The following is a 16,822-nucleotide window of genomic DNA, read 5'->3' as shown; positions in this document are numbered from 1 at the left end:
CCAAAATTCACCACCAATGACACTGTATGATCTGTCGAATGTAGATGTAATTTTTCTATGTGTGTAAGAAGGAGAAAACAACACAAACATGAATAGCACATTTTTATTCACTTCCATTATGTGTTAATGGGCTTTACTCTTCAATGTGCTACTACCTTTCCCAGCATGCCACAAACTGCATCCTTTACACAGTGTGTTCAATGGCAGGACACAGCTGGTTAGAATTGATGTTGCGCACATGCTGCATTATGCTGTCTTTCACTGCTGGCAAGTTATCAGGATGATCCTGATAAGCCCTGTCTGAGAAATCCCCAGAGCCAGAAGTCACGGGGTAGGGGTCAGATCAGATGAACAAGGTAGCCATGCATTAGAAAATGCACAGCTGATCACTCGGCTTCTGTGGAATGATCTCAAAGAACCTCCTGTACAGATCAACCAGTGTGTGGAGGGGGCCCCATCCTGCATGAAAATGACTGAATCCATGCAAAGGTGCTGCTTTAGCTGTGTTGCAAAAAAATTGTTTATCATATTGCAATACCTCTTGGCAGTAACTATCCCAGTTGACTATTCATATGATAATGTACTATGGACTGTGAGTTGGTTTCAGGAAATAGCACTAAGATTAGATTGCTCAGTACAGAGTCCATCTGAATTCATAAAGTTGAGTATCTTCAAGAAGAATTGGATCAACAGTCAAAGACAAAACTGACTTACCCAACTCATGTATTACTGCATTTTTTGCATAGTAATATTTAGCCAAAGGTATAGGCAATGTGTGTTATATTTAGGTTTGTGAAACAGTATTTGAACAACTAAGGTGCCTGTATAACTTGTAGCATAGCATATGTTGTATTCTGCTATCCTTTATATGTCATTACTAATTACTTTATCATTACAATTTTAAAAATTTTTCTACATTATGTAGGTTATATTCTTGTCTTGCCACTGGCAGTTCAGATGAATTTCAGAGAGGAGAACATCTATTTAAAACAAGAGCAGTTAAAGATCTTTTACAGATAGGTAAGATTCTGAAGGTTCCTTGAATTGTGTATTCATTTACATTATGAGAATTTAAAAGTCATAGTAGTGGGTGAAGTTTGTTTTTAAATTTTTTTTTCTTCAATTCAGTTTTAAGAATATTAATATATAATTTTCTGTTAGATTTGACACTTCATACTAGACTTTGTGTTCACACTTATCACAAAGATGGAGAGAGGATTCATCATTAAATAAAAATATTACAAGTTTGAAGAAGGAAAAAATGCTAGCTGTGATAGTGACACCTTACTCTCAAGCATTCCAAAATATAGTCCACGTATGACAGGGATGGAGAATAGTAATGTTGAAAGTGCAGACTAAATGCCAGCCTGTTTGGCTGAGTGGTTAGTGTATTTGCTCTCCAGCGCCAATAGGCTGCAAGTTTTGTTATCCCATGGTCGAACATAGATATTTGTGATTGGTGGAAGTTAAATTTCATTACTTATTGAAAAAAGTTCCATGTTTGGTCTAGCAGGGTTTCTGGATTACATGAAAAGTAAACACACATACATATACTGTAATCCCTTGATTATCACATCTGGAGATAATCATCTTGCCACTGTACTAATCAGAAATGATATTTAGCACAAAAAATGATGATTGATCCATGAAACTTTAAAAATATTTGTTAAATTTTTAAACCACTTTTTTTTTTTTTTGCTGTTCTTAATTGCATCTGTGAAGGAGGATAACAATAAGTATAATAATTAAAAGTTCATTACTTACAATAGAAAACTACATTGAGAAATATTTCTGCAAGGGTAGTTTGAACTATCTTTTTTTTTTTTCTTGTTTGCATACATATAACAGTGGTAGGTAAAAACCATTCTTAAAGTTTCAGTGGACTTTGCATACTTCACTCGATGATAGGATCAGCATCCATAAGTTGATGTTTGAGTGCTTCTAAAGCGAGAAACATTACATAATTCTTATCTTTTGCCTTCACATTTTCATCCAGTTCACAATCTTTGACATTGACATCTTTGTATGTTTGCTGTTCATCTAAGTTAAAAGGGCTCACCTAAGTTCTTCTACATGCATTTCAAGTAATTTGCTGACATTCACAGTGTCCAGTTCATTTAACCCAACTTCTCCACCAACATTAATTACTTCTTCATTACAGTAACATTATCCCCTTGCTTTGGGAGATGAACAAAATCATTTGCACAATGCAGCAAGAGATGTTTTCCGTCCATTTTCATTTTGCTTGATATCACTTCATGCCATGAATCATGAATATTCTCATAATTCTTATCATTTTTTCTGGAATTCTGACAATAAAATTGCCTTGTCTCCTGTTGCAGCTTTAATTGCCTGTAAAGAACCTCATGTGGCATAAGAATTTTGTGGAAACAGGCTGTTCTGTGCATCATCCAAGGTCAACAGGAAGGCTATGTGCTACCGATGCTATTGTGGAAGAAGTTTGGGAAAGTTTCTAAAGAAGCTCTGGAAAGTTTCTAAAGAAGCTCTGGAAAGTCGAACAGACAGGCATCTTGTCAAATTGGAATTCCACATGTAACCGTGTGGCATGTTTTAGACAGCATCTACATTTTAAGGCCCTACAAATTTACCCTCGTACAACATTTAAAGAAAGACTATAAGAAGATGTGCCAGGATTTCTGTATGGAAATGATTAGTAGTTCTATCACTTCAAGTGATAGAACAAAATGAGGACTTTTTGGACAAGATCGTTTTCAATGACAAGTGCACTTTTCATGTGAATGGGCAAGTAAACACTCACAACTGCAGAATTTGGGGAAACAAAAATTCACACGGCAATGAAGAACATGTTTGTGACACCCCAAAGGCTAATGTTCTTTGCACCATAAGCAAGAAGAAACTGTATAGTCCCTTATTTTTTCAGAGTTTGCTGTGCTGTTGGTGTATATCTGGACATGCTGCTTGGGTACTTAATTCCATAATTAGACAATGATGACCACAACAAACGCTTGCATTTCCAGCAAAACGGAACACCTCCTCATTGTCTGACAGATGTAAGGTGATACCTCGACACCCGTTTTCCAGGCAGATGGATTGGTAAAAGGGGCATCTCTAGCATGGCCACTGCATTCCCTCGACCTTACACCATTAGATTTTTTTTTTTTGTGGGGCTTTGTGAAAGATCGGGTGTTTGTACCACAACTACCAGCCAATTTGGATGAGCTGTGTTCCTGAATTACTGTCACCATTGCTGAAGTTATGCCAGATGTGCTCTGCCGCGAGTTGCAGGAAATTGGTTACAGATGAGACGTCTGCAGAATTACTGTGTTGAAACTTCAAATGTTATGCTATATTTGCACGGTAATAATTGTTCATCTATCGGTATTTACCTTCTGTTGTCATTCAAAGTTATATACCCCCCTTTTGAAACACCATGTGTGTGTGTATATATATATATATAAAATTAACCTTAGGTCATTCACTGTTCCATCATCATCATCAAATTCCTGCCATATACCCTCAAGGGGTGTACAGGATATGATAGTACTACATGAAAAAAATTACATCATTACTAACTTCCTATCTACAATTTTCCTCCAAATCAGTCTGTTACTTGTCAAGACTCCAACATTATCAGGTCTTATATTTCTATCGTCTAAGTCACTTTGTACCGTATCAATCCACCTATATCTTGGTCTTCCTCTGGGTCATTTTCTTGCCAATCTGGCCGAGAACACTTGTTTTGCTAATCTTTCCTTGCCCATTCTGTTTAAGTGACCATACCACCTGAGATTGGCTCTGCTAATGCATTCCTGGATGCTGACAATGTCAAGTTCTTTCCTAATATCCTTGTTTTTAATATGATATTGCCATTGATGCCATCTGTTCATGCCTGTAATCTTTCTCAGGACTCTCATATCTGCGGTCTCTAGTCTTTGGTCAAGTATTTTACTTCTGACCCAGCTCTCAGATCCATAGGTTAAAACTGGTTTGTACACTGTCTTGTATACAGCTAATTTAGTGTTCCAACTAATTTCTCTCTTATTCCGTATGAATTTATTCAATTGACTTCCCACCATGCCAGCTTTGCTGATTCTGTTGTCTGTTTCTATATTTAATTTACCATCTTCACTACAAACCGTGCCTAAGTAGCTGAAATATTTTTCTTATTCCTCAGGTTCTCCATTCACAACACAGTTCACATTTTCAATAATTCTGCCTATTTTCATTGTCTTTGTCTTTTTATTGCTGACCTTCATACCATATCTATTACAACAGTTATTCAATTTAGTCAGAGAATCTTGCAGACTTGAAGCAGATTTATTTAGAAGTATAACATCCGCATAAAGCAAAGAGCTGACATAAACATCTCCAATTTTGATATCATGTTTAATACCACTTTCCTTCATAATGTGATCCATATAGATTATGAATAACAGAGGGGATAATGTACATCTTGTCTCACACCAGATTCAACATTAAACCATCTTCCTGTACTTCCTTCAATTCTAACTGCTGATTTACAACTCAAATAAAGACTAAGTAGTGCTTGATATAATGCTCCATTGACACCATATTACTGTAGCGTATTGAATAGCTTCTCTCTTGATACCTTGTCATATGCCTTTTCCAAATCGACAAAACTTAAATACAAATCTTTGTTATATTCCCATGCTTTCTCGACTATTTGTCGTAAAGTGAAGATCTGATCCTAACAGCCTCTATTTGGCCTGAATCCAGCTTGTTCTTCACCCAGCTTTTCTTCCACAATTCTTCTCAACCGTTTTTCAAGTATACTTGCATACATCTTGCCAGGAATACTCAGTAGGGAAATACCTCTGTAATTCTCACATTGTTTTATTTCCCTTTTTATATATGGGTACTATGAGAGCTCTACTCCAATCATCGGGAATTCATCCTACTGTCCAGGCTTTCTGAACTGTGCAGTGCAGCCACTGCAAGACTCTTATACCACCATACTTGAGCATTTCTGGTCGAATATCATCTACTCCTGCTTCCTTTCCACGTTTCAAGCCTTTGAGTGTCTTTTTCTACTTCAAGTATGGATATGTATTCCTAACTGCATGTCTGGTCAGTGTTTTAACCACTGTGCTGTCATCACTGCTTGTTTCATTTAGCAGTTTTTCGAAGTAATTACTCCATACTTCAAGGATATCTTTTTCTCCCATTTTCATCTCACCTTTATCATCTCTAACTTCTTTTACAGCACTCTTTCCTCCATTCCTAAGCTTCTTCAACAGCCTCCAGTATATTTTGCCACCTTCTTGGTATTTATTTTCTATATTCTTGCCAAAGTCCTCCCATGACTTTTGTTTAGCTAGTTTTACACAGTGTTTAGCATTCTTGCATTTGTCTCTGTATTCTCTAAGAGCACAAACTGACTTATTTGCCAGGAACTTTTAATATGCTTTCTTCTTTTCCTTCACTGCCTCTTTAACTTCCTATGTCCACCATGGAGTTCTAATTTTTCTATCCTTGCAGACAACTTCACCACATGCCTCTCTAGCTGAATCAATCAGGGCAAAATTTCTTCAAGGCTTGCCACTGAATCTCCAAGGTTTGATTCCTGTTCTCAAACACTTTAATTTTTTCTTCAATAATCTTTGTGTATTTTAGTCTACAGTTCACATCTGAGAGCTGCTCAACTTTTATTTGCTTTAAAACTTTCTTACATGTTATTCTTTTCAATATGAAATTCAATTTTATCCTGCTCAAGACTAAATAGTGATCACTTCCAATTTCAAATCCTCTGTATACTCTGGTGTCCTGCACCAGGGAGAAAACATCACTATCAACAATAACATAGTCAATGAGACTTTTCTTATTCCTTGTCTCTTCTCTCCATGTGAATTTGTGCACATTTTTATGTTGGAACATGGTGTTAGTAATAACCATTCCATGTCCTGAGCAAAAATCCAACAGATATTTGCCATTATTATTAGCTTTGCTCTTTTCTCCAAATTTTCCCAAAATATTTTTGTATGTCTCACAATCATTTCCTATTTATATCCCCAACAAGGACCAACTTTTCCTTTTTCATTGTGTCAGTTACTTTTTCTAAAGCCTCAAAAAATTCCTCCACTTCTACCTTAGTAGAACCTTCTGTGGGACCATAGGCACAAATGTCTCATTGTCCAGTTCCCCCATTCTCATATTTGCCCACATTACTCTTCTTGAGACTGACTGCCATTCAAGAAGATTAGCCTTGTATTTTCTGTTGAATACTATGGCTACTCCTTCTTTTCCTTGATTGTCATTGCCTGAATATAACATTTTGTATTTATTGCTCAGAAAGATCTCACCAGTTTTTGTCTTTTTTGTTTCAGTCACCCCTATAATGTTGATCTGGTACTTATCTAATTCCTCAGCTAGCTCCATTTCTTTGCCATTCAGGCTTCTTATGTTGATAGTCCAATCTTTAACTCTGGTGATGTTGAGTTGGGGTGTGTTTTCAGATTTGTTCCAGTAGCTGACTTTTCGCTGTTCGCCCTGGTTCCCTTGTGAAAACAACGGGGGCCTTGTTTAACCGGGCGACCCCACAGCTGGCATGAAATTTTGTCATGTTGTACCATTATTTTTTATTTTGATTTAACCAATAAGAATACAATATTTGGTTGGCTAAATGGTGTTCGTTCAGTATCCAAGTGGATACCCAACAGGGTGCACCACTAGAAGGTGAGGATTGGACATTAGGTCAGAAGCCCTGGTCGGTTCTCTGTATTCCTTTAAAGACTATGTGGAGGTCTCCTCTCAGTAATGCACTATAAATTTACAAATGAGTGGGAGTCACTTTAAAAAAAATAATAAATTTGAGATAGACATCAACTTTATTCACACTTTTAATACATTAACTTCTTGCTTCTTTTCATCTCCCTCTTTCTCATGAAAGAACATTATCTTATGCCATAAAACAGTGGAGCACTTCTGAGCCATAGTCAGTAGTGACATTGCCTTTCAGCCCTTTTTATCATATCTAAGACATGAGAAGCATTTATAATAGATTTTCATATGAAGCTGAGTCTTGTATTGAAAAAAAAAAAAAAACAGAGGAAACTTGGCTTTTTTTCATCTGCAAAACTGACATAATAACCAGAGAACATAACAGTTGATTGATAGCCATAGAAAACTGTAGTGAACTAATGAAGAAAAGATTAAATTAACCATTTTATCACCAACGTTATTAAACTTGCCAAGAAATTATATTCTTATTTAGTCCTTTATCCAAGTGTAATCAAACAAGTTTGTGCATGAAGTATCTTCATGACTAGGCTACATGTATACATAGGCTGAAACTTCATATCATTTGCCTTGGTATCCCATAATGCAAAGTACATTTCCTTTCAGAAGTGTATATTGTTCATGCATTATAGGAAGAGTCACTACCCAGATAGATTTTGGCCTTTATTTAGGTCACCAGTGAGTCCAAAACTCAGAAGAGATACCAAGGTTGAATTAATGCAGAAGTCATTTATTTTCCTTATACAAGAAATGCAAAGGTGTATCGAATTATTATTAAAATACTTTGGATCAGAGATAGTCGTAGAAATTTTTTCCACCTGGTTACAAATTAAATTGACAATAAGTGATTGAAGATAAATACAGCTGTGGGATTACATGGGATATCAGTTCACGTTTTGTAGGAAGGTGCCTCATGAGCCTCTATATATAGGTAACCTATCCATGGAAATACCTCAAGTATATATATATATATATATATATATATACACAGTACACACTTTGATAACAGGAATTTAATTTCTAACCAGTTGGAAAAACTTTCTACATCACAAAAGTTAGGCATATAACAAGCAGCATTACTCATCCGTAATGGGCATTAAGGTCTGATATGTGAAGTAAGAGATGGAATGAAATATAAATAATGAGCGATTGAAGATAATTTAATCCTCATATTTGGCTTTTTTTCACTGGGTTTTATCAAAGAATACATTTACCATGGAGGCATTGTGCATGTAGGTGCTTTGTCTAGTGAACAAGCTATTGGTTACAAAATGCTAGAGTCCTAAGTGACACCTGATGAGAGAGAGCTATGGGTCTGTTGAATAGGGGTGTGTTTGAAAAAAGTAGTTTTTAAAAACACAATGCTCATACAGCATAAACCACATAATGAATTCTCATACAGACCCACTTCTACCTCTGGACTTTCTTGAAATGTATAAAGTTCTCTGTACTTGCAAGTTGGCATACTTTAGAGAACAGGAGGAATAGCTAACATCAGGATGTGAGAACACAAAAAAACACATTCAGTACCATTATTATGGCCTTGCTGATTTGTAGAACATGTCTTGAATGTAGTAATATACATAGTGTTTTATTTTAAATCATGATCTCAGATCCATTTAAGTTTAAATTGGTTTGAACATCATCTTGTATAAGCTAGTTTAGTGTTTTGACTTCTTATTTATTTCATATAAATTTATTCAGTTGACTTCCATCCATCCATCTTTGCCTACACTTTCCATCTTTCCATCCATCTTTGGTTTATATTAAACTAAAGTTTTACTCTAACACAGTAGTTGTTTCCATAATTTTCATGATGTATTCTGATCACAGTGTAAGCATGAAGGAAAGGATCCATCTTTGCTAATTGTGCTGTCTGTTTCCATGTTTAATTTTCCATCTTCATTAAAATTGTTTGAATAGCTGCAATGTTTTGCTCATTTTATAGGTTCTCCATTTAAGATGCAGTTGATGTTTTAATTGGTCTGCCTTTTAAGTTCATTGTCTTTGTCTTATTATTGCAGATTTTCATACCAAATTTATTACAGCAGTTATTCAATTAATTTAGAAAATCCTGAAGACTTGTACTGAATTTACTTAAGAGTATAACATCATCTGTATAAAGAGCTGAGACCAATATTTCCAATTTTGATATCAGGCTTAATACCACTTTCTTTCATAATGCAATCCATAAAGATAATGAATAAAAGTGGAGATAACATGTATCCTTGTCTCACGCCTAATTTAGCATCACACCATCTTTCTGTATCTCTTTCATTTCTAACTGCAGACTTACAACTCAAATATAGAGCGTATTGCTCTATATAATATCTAATTTATACTGTGTAACTACAACATTTTGAACAGCTTTGCTCTTGGTAACTTGTCATATGCCTGTTTTGAGATCACAAAACTTAAATACAGATTCTGGTTGTATTCCCATGTTTTGTTACCTGTTTGTGTTAAAGTGAAAATCTGATCCTGAAAAATTGTATTTGATCTGAGCACAGCTTGTTCTTGTCCAGGCTTCCACAATTTTTCTTAGCCTTTTCTCAAGTATACTTGAAGAAAGGCTAAGAAAAATTGTGGAGGTAGGGAAATTTGTCTGTAATTCTCACATTCAGATTTATTTCCCTTTTTTATAGATGGTACTGTGAGAACACTACTCCAGTTATCCATAATTTGATCCTTTGACTAAGCCTTCTGAATTATAAGCTCAGCCACTGTAAAAATTTTATACTTCTATATATTTGAGCATTTCTGATTGAATATTTAGTTGGATGCTGCTATAGAACGTGGAAAGTAGAGGGCGATGATGAACAAATGTATAAGCAACTTTGATTAGTGAACAAGGGAAGGATGATTATTATGGCTGATTTTAATTGTGGCAATATAGATTGGAAGGAAGATATAGTATTTGGGAATAAGGAAAATGAATTTCTTGAGAAACAACTATTTCAGGCATCATGTAAAGAAGGGCGCACGAGGATTGTGAGTTAAATCTGATAATTTCATCAGAGGATGTGGTTGTGAGTGAAGTTTCGCACTTCTCTCCAGTTGGTGAGCGTGATCATGAAGTGATCATTTGTGGCTATCCATATGAAGACTTCTGTGATATTTAACAACATCGATGTGTGAATGTATTCGGAAGAATAAAGTAGGTGTCAGTTGGATGAATAAAGGGATTAAGCATGAAATTTGGAAGAAGAGGATACTGTGGAAGCAGCACAAGATGAATAAAGGTAGCAATCAGTTGCATGAGGAGTATAAAAAGCAGGCCAGGAAGGTGACTCAGTTGGTAAGAACAGTGGTGATAAAATTATGGTAAGTGCAGAAATTTGCAAATCAGGCCAAGAAAAACTTAGAGAGTTTTTTTCAGATATATGGCAAGTAGAAGAAAAAATGATTATGGCAAGATGATGTTAATAGATGAAAAGGAAAGAATGATAACTGCTGCAGAAGACATCATTGAGGTATGCAGTGAACAATTCATAAGGGTGTTTCATCCTCATCAGGGTGAAATCATGAACAACTCAAGTGTAGAGGACATAGGAAAGGATGGCTTAATTGTGTCTATGTTATATCACCATGTGTCTTTAAGAGAGTGTTCCAGGGAATTGACAGTAGCATTGACAAACCTGTTTAATAAGGGTCTTACAACAGCATAGGTTCTAAGAGAGTGGAAACAAAGTAAAATTGTTCCATTGCATAAAGGTGGTGATATGGCTGTGGCTACAAATTATAGCTGATCTGTATATCTGGAGTTGTCGTTAAGTTACTGGAATCTCATGGAGAGATTGGTGAGAACTAGGATACAGAAATGGGTTGATAACAGCAATATTCTCTTGTACTTATTAGCATAGGATTGTTAAAGGGAGATCATATTTTAATAATTTACTTATGTACTATAACAAGGTGACAAATGTCTTGGACAAGGGAGATGTATATACAGTGGTGTACATAGATTTTGCAAAAGCTTTTGATAGACTGCAACACGACAAGCTGTTAAATAAATTGAAACAGATGAGATTGGATAACAGACTTCTGAGTTGAATCAGTGACTGGCTGTCAGATAGGTATCAGAAAGTTGTATATGGGGGTGCAGTATCCTGAAAGAGGAAGATCACTAGTGGTGTATCACAGGCATCAGTTTTGGGACCATTGTTGTTCAGTTTGTATATTAATGATATTGGGATGGTTTGACTCATGATATGTAGCTGTTTTGTAGATGATGCGAAATTGGGGAGAGCAATGCAGAGTCAAGCAGATGTTATTGCCCTACAGGAGGACTTGAATAGATTGCATGAATAGGCAGGTAAGTGGAACTGTCAGTTCAGTATTGCAAAGTGTAAGGTTTTGAAATTTGGTAAGCAACAATGGGATGCAAAATATACACTTGGTGGGGAAACTTTCAAGGAGGTAGAGGAGATAAGTGATCTGAGAGTGGTTGTGGACAAGGACCTGAAATTCAGGGACCACAATGCACAAGTTGTGAAGTCTCACATGGTGCAGAGGACTTTGATATGCAGAAATAAAGAGGTTATGATTCCATCAGGTGTCATGATGACAAGGATATGTTAAAAAAGGGTCCAGAGAAGATTCACAAAGGTAGTCTTTGCAGTGTGAAGACAGATAGAAAGAATATAAATTGCAATGCCTCATGAATAGAAGGCAGAGGAAATATATGTTTGAGACATGTAAGTTAATCAGGGATTGTTATCAGGTTGACATGAAAGAAATTTTTCATAGAATGGAAGAGGTGGGGAGGATGGAACAAGAGGCCATTCCTGGAACCCATATAAGGAGAGTGTGAACAGAGGAGAAGGTTCTTTGTATGAAACCTGAATTTATGGATGGGAAAACTCTTTCCTTTCCATGCCAAAGATTGTCTGAATTTGGGACTGCCTGGGGGGGGGGGGGTCTAGAACAAGTTTTTCTAGCCTGCAACTAGAATTGGAAGCTAACATAATTTTCACAGGGCTAAAGAGGTACCCTGGAAACAGTTTGTTACTCACACCCACGAAAGTTGATGGGAATGAAATCTTAATTTTAATATAATCTATCAAGCTTTAAGATGACTTCCATATTTAATCTGAGGTTAATAACTCATTGTTCATAATTGCTTATGTGCTTTTATATAAGCTTTCAATGTTATTAAATAGGTTTTCACCTGAGTGCCAGTGTTGTTCCTCCTCAGAGTCTCTCTGTAGCTAAAGGATCTTATAATGTAGCTGTTACATTTGATCGATGCCGTATCACTTCCTGCAACTGTACTTGTACTAGCATTGCTTCTTGGTGCTCACATGTTGTTGCTGTCTGCTTGCATCGTATTCATCAGGTAATAGTAATTAAAACAAATTAAAACCCATGTTATTTTACATTATTCTTGATTGCAGTATTAGGAAACATTTTTATCTAAACCATAATCATGTCATTACAATATTTTTACTATCAGATCATCATGGTATTATCAGCATTTATTGAAATCAGGAAACATTATAAAATGAAACCTTCAAAGAATGAACCTACATGATAGATTCTTACACTGGTTCTGTTTTTCTTTTGGTCTTAATATTTTCTTCTTAATGATAAGTGAAATTGATTTGTTATATATTTAGGCTTAAATAATGAAGATGGGAGAATATAATTATCAATGGATAGATTAATATTGGTACCACCACTGAACACATTGATTCCAATAAGGGTTGGAAAAAATATGTGACAGAAGAAGAATATAATTATTATTTCTGCCTTCCACTTCATGGTCTTTGAGGGAAAAACTGGACAGCTCTTTGACAACAACAAAAATATATATTGATCTTCTTATATTTTCAATCCTTGAAGAGGATGGCTTATACTTCCTTACATTCAAAATGTTTCTCTTGAATTCCTTATTATTAGACCCCTTTCCCCAGGAAGTCAAGGACTCAAGGGGAGGCTGTACATCACCCACACCAGCTGTCATACCCTCTCTTAAACTCATTCATGCTAGTATACACAGGCAAACTGTTCCACACACTAATGATTCTGTGAGAGAAAAATCTAGCTCTCATGCCTTACTTAACTGCATATAAACTTAACTTCCATGGATTTCTCTTTGTTTTCTGTCTTCCTTCCACATAATGAAAATTTTTATCAACTGATATCCTATAATGTCCTCTGAGAAGTTTCTTCTGTCTACCAGTGTTTGCAATCCACATACTCTCAATCTGTCTTCATAATCTGCATCCTATGATCCTGTTATCATCTTTGTAATTCTTCTTTGCAGATTTTCCACAGCTTCTTAATCCCTTTTGAATCCAGAAGACCAAATCTGTGCATAGTAGTCTAATTGTAGTCATAACATCTCGTAAAATGGCAGGATGACTTGCATATCAATGTTTGTTTCAGCATTGCCATTATCCTCTGAGTTATATTTGCAATTTTGCTATGTGATCCTTGAATGTCCGCTTCCTCTCCACCATAACTCCAAGCATAATCAGCCAATATAATATACATGATGAGATATCCGTTGGATATCTCATCATGCCGTACTGCAACTTTACCCTTACTAACACTGAATTGATGGCCATTATCATTTACCCACACTTCCAGCCTATTCAAATCACCTTGTAAATGTTGGATATCAGCAGTATCTCTGATTGCCTTGCCTATTGTTACATCATCAGTGGTCCAAGGATTGATTTAAAGTGACCACACCACTGGTCACTTTAAATCTTGCAGATTTCCTCACCCCTCACTTTTCAACACCTGTCTGTCAGCCACTCACTTATCCAAGCCAATAGTTTATATTCCAATCTTATATTCTCCACTTTACAATATCCTTTCATGTGATATCTTATCAAATGCCTTAGCTAAGTCCAGCGGTATTGTAGTGTATCCATATCCTTTATCCAACTCATCCATAGCATTATAAAATATGAGCAAATTGCTCAGACTTCACCTCCCTGTATTATTTATATGTACACACTTTTGCTTGCAAATAGCCTTTTTGTACAGATTCATATCTGTATTAGAGTTCTTACCAGCTTCTCTAAAATCTTTGCAATCACTTCAGAGATACCGATAGGCCATTAGAGACACATCATCCTTTGTACCACTATTGTGCAATGGGATTATTATGTATTCTTTCCATTCCTGTGGGATCTTTCCTGAGCTAAGACTTATACAAATATGTCAAGGCCCAGCCAGTTCGATTGATTGAACATTCCTTTAACACATGTGCTGATATTCCATCTGTCCCTGTTGTCAGATTCTTATTCAGGTTATGATGTGTCTCCATCCACTATCTCTTCAGCCAATGTAGTGGTAGCACTATGCTATATGCACCAGATTATATATTATTATATGTTGTACATATACAATAAAAACAACAGTCAAGTGTTCAGTGGCACTAATTAGGTAATTTCATCAAATGTCTTATCAAATCACAATTTTTCTTAATGTCCATTTGAATTGCATATTATAATTACTGTACAATAATAATATATCCATATCATATACCTGATTAATTATCTGAATACCTAATTGATGATCAAAATGCAATAAACCATAATGATAATTACCATCTATAATATAATCAGCAGTATCTCTGATTGCCCTACCTATTGTTGCATCATCAGTGGTCCAAGGATTGATCCCTGGGGCACACCACCTTAAATCTTGCAGATTTTCTACTATCTGTTTAACAACACACTAGGAGAAAACTGTACTCTTTAGTCCCAATATGATTAAAAATGTATAATCATTAGTTGTGTGGATATGTACACACTTACTTTATTTTATTATTTCTTTTTAAAAAATGTAAATATATTTTACCAGATATTTTTTACCTTTCGCCTATAACATTTATCTCTTTCACTCTTATTCACACTGCTTTCTTCCATAACACTTAGTAGACTATTCCATAAATTTTCAACCAACCCTGACTATAAAAAATGAATGCCTTATCAAATTAAGTTTCCTCTCTTTGTTAGTTAGGCTCACCAGCTGATTCTCATAACTTTCCTAACTTAATCCCTCAACATACTAGAATCTCCTCTGTATATAACTTCAGCTCATTGAAAGTATTTTACAAATGTGGGTGACCAAAGCTGAGAACCATAATCCAATAGACCAGAGTTATTTAAGAGGATCCTAACTTACTTCCTCCTGCAAGTGAAGGTTCTTTTAATTAGAGCACTAGCTCTCTTACCAATATTATTACGGCATCTAAATTCCTTATCCATCATGATATTCAAGTCTGTATATTCAATAGCACTTTTCCATTCATTTTAAGAGGATCTTAAAATGAATTTAAGATCTTTATCAAACTACTTTACCTAACTCAGTGTACTGTATGTATATTTTCTAACTTCAAGTTTAATTCACACTTCCCCATCTCCTCTTCCATCTTTTATAAATGTTCTTGCATAATCTTTCAAATCCATAGCTTAAAACTGTTTTGAACACTGTCTTGTGTATGGCTAGTTTGGCTAATTTCTCTCTTATCTGGGCAGTTTACTACTTGACTTTTTTTTTTTTGATCATTGTTAGCTTGCATTCTTTATACTTGTATATGATTTTTTCCATTCTTCTTTTCATTTTTGAATCCAGTCATTTATTAGCTGTATTTTAAGTTTTTTTTTTTTTTTTTTCTGATTTGTGTGTTCATAATTTTGTTTATTATTGTTATGCCTGCAATTTTTCTTAATGATTTCATTTGTTAATTTCATTTATTGTGTAATTTTGTAGTTTCTGCACATCTTTTTACTGCATATATTAGTGCTGATCTAGCAATTCCTAGTAGATTATTATTATATTTTTTTTTTGGTTATTCTTCCAGATAAGACTTATGACATTATGATAGTTTACTAGCTTTTACTACTAGTTTTATATTTAGAAAAATATGATGACAACAACAGAAATAAAAATCATTACTGTTGCTAGAGATCCCGTAAAATGTAAATTAGGAAGCAAAGGGAAAAATAATTGAACAAGTTAGTAAATATTTAGAAATATAATAATAACTGAAAGATGTTAGAGGTTTATTTTCCACTTGGTTAGACTATAATAAATTTAGTTTAATCCTTTATCCAAGTGTAAGCAAACAAAGTTTGCACCTGAAGTATCTTCAGGACTGAGGCAAGTTGTAGTAAAGGTGGACCAAGATCTCATCACTCCTTGTCAGATTCTTATCTCCCATAATGCAAAGCACATCTTCTTGCGGACATGTATAATGCTATGCATTAAGGGAGGGCCACTACCCAGACCGGTTTCAACCTTTATTGAATGTTCAAGTACCGGTCAAACTCCAAAAACTCAGCATTGTTTCCCTCAGTAACAGGCTCATCCTGCCACTGAGAAGAACTCTCAGAAATGGTTGGCTCTACACCATGACTGGCTCACCCCACCACTGAGCAGAGCCGCGATACTAAGACAGAAGCAATGGAGAGGTCATATTTACTTATACGAGTTGCCAAAAGGTGTACCACCTTATTATAAAATTACTCTGGATTTAGAGAACGATGTTGGAGGTTTATTTTCCACTTGGTTAGACTGTAATAAATTTAGTTTAATCCTTTATCCAAGTGTAAGCAAACAAAGTTTGTGCCTGAGATATCTTCAGGACTGAGGCAACTCATAGTAAAGGTGGACCAAGCACTTATCACTCCTTGTCTCAGTATCTACCATAATGTAAAACACATCTTGCGGACATGTATAATGCTATGCATTAAGGAAAGGGCCACTACCCAGACCGGTTTTGACCTTTATTGAGGCCTCGTCAGTGCGAGACAGACCTAGAAGCGGTGATGTTATATTCTTTTTTTTAAAATTGTTATTTTGTTATATTTTGCTTTATTAAATCAAATCTATGGTTCTTTAGTCTTTATTTAGTCTTTACTCAATACTTAGTCTTTATTTAGTCTTTACTCAATACTTAGTCTTTATTTGAGTTGTGAGTCAGCAGTTAGAATTGAAGGAAGTACAGGAAGATGGTTTAATGTTAAATCTGGGGTGAGACAAGGATGTACATTATCCCCTCTGTTATTCATTATCTATATGGATCACATTATGAAGGAATGTGGTATTAAACCTGATATCA

The 16,822-nt window shown here is 35.3% G+C and overlaps 1 protein-coding gene across 1 annotated transcript in view; it reads left to right on the top strand.

The window, feature by feature from the left end:
* The window catches only part of Dora (zinc finger SWIM domain-containing dorado), a 495,561-nt gene that overhangs the window by 66,460 nt on the left and 412,279 nt on the right, over nucleotides 1–16,822 (top strand). The window contains exons 3-4 of the mRNA XM_090399467.1: nucleotides 926–1,020; nucleotides 11,901–12,076. Coding sequence (XP_090255593.1) covers nucleotides 926–1,020; nucleotides 11,901–12,076 — 271 coding nt within the window. The remainder of the gene's footprint in view (nucleotides 1–925; nucleotides 1,021–11,900; nucleotides 12,077–16,822) is intronic.

The sequence above is a fragment of the Typopeltis vanoorti genome, chromosome 1 (genome assembly GCF_054136105.1).
Source record: "Typopeltis vanoorti isolate ZY-2024b chromosome 1, IOZ_Tvanoo_1.0, whole genome shotgun sequence".
In the NCBI taxonomy this organism is placed as follows: domain Eukaryota; kingdom Metazoa; phylum Arthropoda; class Arachnida; order Uropygi; family Thelyphonidae; genus Typopeltis; species Typopeltis vanoorti.
The sequence above is the reverse complement of the archived record's forward strand: the minus strand, read 5'-3'. Positions and strand labels throughout refer to the sequence as shown.